Source organism: Limulus polyphemus, unplaced genomic scaffold (genome assembly GCF_000517525.1).
Source record: "Limulus polyphemus unplaced genomic scaffold, Limulus_polyphemus-2.1.2 Scaffold277, whole genome shotgun sequence".
Lineage (NCBI taxonomy): Eukaryota > Metazoa > Arthropoda > Merostomata > Xiphosura > Limulidae > Limulus > Limulus polyphemus.
The window spans coordinates 33219-36706 of NW_013665887.1; the positions used below are offsets into that span (position 1 = coordinate 33219).

General features: G+C 32.6%; 1 protein-coding gene across 1 annotated transcript in view; it reads right to left on the bottom strand.

Moving 5' to 3' along the window:
- Nucleotides 1-2469: 2469 nt before the first annotated feature.
- The window catches only part of LOC111085213 (transcription factor VBP-like), a 17826-nt gene continuing 16807 nt past the window's right edge, over nt 2470-3488 (bottom strand). Inside the window, exon 2 of the mRNA XM_022382787.1 lies at nt 2470-2765. Within this exon, the coding sequence (XP_022238495.1) occupies nt 2470-2765 (296 nt within the window). The remainder of the gene's footprint in view (nt 2766-3488) is intronic.

Below are 3488 nucleotides of genomic sequence, written 5' to 3' on the forward strand. Positions count from 1 at the left end.
TTATGTGTTTTTAAGCAACACAATGGGTTACCTGTGCTGTGCCCACCACGGATATCGAAATTAGTTTTTGATCGTTATAAGCCTACAAACTTACAGCTGTGCCACTGGGGGCCAACGGTAAGTCTGAAGGATTATAATGTTAAGTAGAGTTTCGATACCCATGGTGGTCACAGTACAAATACCCAATTGTGTAGCTTTATATTTAATATCAATAAAAAAAAACAATAGTCAAAATTAGAAAACAAATTAAGAAATTCAAATGTTTGATTTACGTATCTTATACATCTCTTCGTTTAACTCTTTTATTGTTCTAGTCTATAAATGTCTGAAGAAATTTGTGTTAGCTATTGTTTGTTTCTGCGTGTTTGTTGCTCGAAGAATTAAATAATATAACAGTATGAAACGAGTATCATTTTATTTTTTGCTTATACCCTTTAATAATTATTATATACTAATATTTAATGTGTTTTAGTTTGGATCTATAAGCTTGCGATTTATCTCATATATTTCACAATATAATCAAACACGTATACTTAAGGAAAATGTAATATTACACGCTTTGCAAAGTAATTATCTTTAGAACTATTTATTATCTTATTTTGAGTTTTAAACTGCAGTCCAACTACAAAATATTTATTCGCATATATAATATCGGTTTTATTTCATTTGAGAAATACAGTAAACAAATTCCACCAGCCGTTTATACAAAATTATTTTGAAAATAAATACGTGTATGGTGTTTAAAATAATCACTCTAGCTAGATATTAACATACATACAACATCACAGGACGATTTTTATGTTTATGTTTACGCTGCATTTTTTCTCATTCTTGTATATGATATTTCAGTGATTATTTATGAACTAAAACAAAAGATATAAAAAAGATAAATTTCACGTTTTTTAGCCAAACTCTTGAGTGTAATTTTGTTTCTTATTATACTCTTTAAAATAACAAATTTCTTGAAATTTATTCTAACAATTAAATTTACATGTATACATTTCGACAAATATAAATACGTATTCAAGCTTTTCACCCAAAGTTTTAATTTAGCAGAATTCTTTGTGATCCAAGTGAGCAAACAGAAGTGATTAAGTTGAATCGTCTAAAGTGCATTTAATTCATTTTAAAACTCAGGTGCACAAGGCTGATAAAGGAGTTGCATCACACATGCTTGTGTTAGATGAAACATTATAACTGATCTGATGATCAGTCTTATGGAATAAACGGAAACGTTCATTTTGTCAATAGAATATACTCTTCGAATTACCATATCTAAGACACAGTTTACTTTCCTTAAACCATTCTCTTTATCTCGATGTATATAATATAATGAACTTGCATGGATGGAGACTTTAGACATTTCCCGAAGGTCAAAACTTCATTGATTGAAGAGTTTGTTCCGACTCAAAGGCCAACAAGTCACTGAATAGAGTTCGAATTCAGAGAAAGCACACTTCGGTTCAAATGACAAAAAAAGAAAGCAATTCAGTATGTTGAAAATAAAGCAAGTGTCTGTCTGGAGGTAGAAAGCGAGAAAGGGGGGCTTTATAGTTTCAATAAACAATAAAGATGAAACAATAGTTTTGTGAACAAGAACATACTCTACAAGCACAATAAAGCAACCATTCATTGTATAAGTTTAGAAAACAGGAAAGCATTCTAAAGTGTCAGTAGAAAATAAAATAATTCTATAGGTCAGAAGATAGAAAACATGTCTTCATAGGATTAGAGACTAGAAAATGCCTTTCTTTTAAATCAGTAGGCAATACAATTGTTCAACAGGATGTTGCTAGCACGAAAGTTGTGTTTTAGGCTTAGGTAATAGAAAATAGTTAGAAAAGATCTCGATGGGATCAGTACTAAAGATTGTGTTTATACGTTCGAAAAACGTAGAGTTTTTTATGAACCAATAAGGGATTGAAATGATTGAGTCCATGTACATATTTATACTCGACGTTCAAGAATTTTCTTCCTTTTATTTCTTTCTTCTTTTGTAATGCAAGTGTTTGGCCGTCATGTAAAAGTCTTTCACGTCGAAAGTTGACACTAGCGAAAGAAAGTGCCTGTTACAACATATCTTTTATAAAGACATGAATGAGCTGAATAACAAACGTTTACAGATTTTCTTCGTAAAGTGCGAGGATGGAGATGAGAACGTGGAGCTTTTTCACAGCTGTAGTGAGTAAACAAATGTGAATTCCTTCTGACATTTTAAAAGTCTTTCAGCCATGACCACTCGGCTTACAAGATGGAGAAAAGTGCACAATTTTTAGAAATTATAACTTATAAAAACGTATGAACACAGCGAAACTAAGAATGTAAAAAAATATACATACAACATTTATTATAAATAAAAATTATCTGTATTTTGACAAAATGTTGTGTCCTCTCGGCAACTCGTAAAATATTGCCAAAATGAACGACATCTGTAGAAAAACCTGACCACTCACACTAGAGCGTGTTACTTCAACACAGTCTGTGTCTTTTCTGCAACAACAAATGTCGGAGAGAATGAGCCTCTTCTCTGAGTGTTGCAACCTGCGCTCGCAAGATGGCATTTTCTTTTTCCAAAAAACAAGCTCGAAGAGCTACTTCATCCTCGCGTGCTTTACGGGCATCACGTGACTTCTTTGCCGCCAAGTTGTTTCTTTTACGGCGCTCGAAATATTTCTGGTCCTTCTGGTCTGAAGGTATTGGCTTTTTTTCACTTCGTGGTCTACGTGGCAGACTTGAAAGCAACGCCCGAGTGATGAACGGGTTAGCTAAAAAACAAATTTATTCAAGGTCATTAAATAACATTCGAACTGGAATGAATACAGACACATGAACAAACCAAGGAAAATAAAAACCTTTAAAAAACTTTTTAACTGGATCAAATGTTCGGCGTTATCTCAATTTTGTGATTTCTCAAATTACATAAACCATTTATAACAGAATTTGGGGAAATAATTTTAAACCTTGTTCTAGACAGGTATGTTGTAATAAAGTTTGTATCATTGGTTAGAGACGGACACGTTTCGTATGTTGTAATAAAGTTTGTATTGTTGGTTAGAGACGGACACGTTTAGTATGTTGTAATAACGTTTGTATCATTGGTTAGAGACGGACACGTTTGGTATGTTGTAATAAAGTTTGTATCATTGGTTAGAGACGGACACGTTTCAAAACGTGTCCGTCTCTAACCAATGATACAAACTTTATTACAACATACTGAACGTGTTCGTCTCTAACCAATGATACAAACTTTATTACAACATACTGAACGTGTTCGTCTCTAACCAACAATACAAAACTTTATTACAACATACTAAACGTGTCCGTCTCTAACCAACAATACAAACTTTATTACAACATACTAAACGTGTCCGTCTCTAACCAACAATACAAACTTTATTACAACATACTGAACGTGTCCGTCTCTAACCAACAATACAAACTTTATTACAACATACTAAACGTGTCCGTCTCTAACCAACAATACAAAC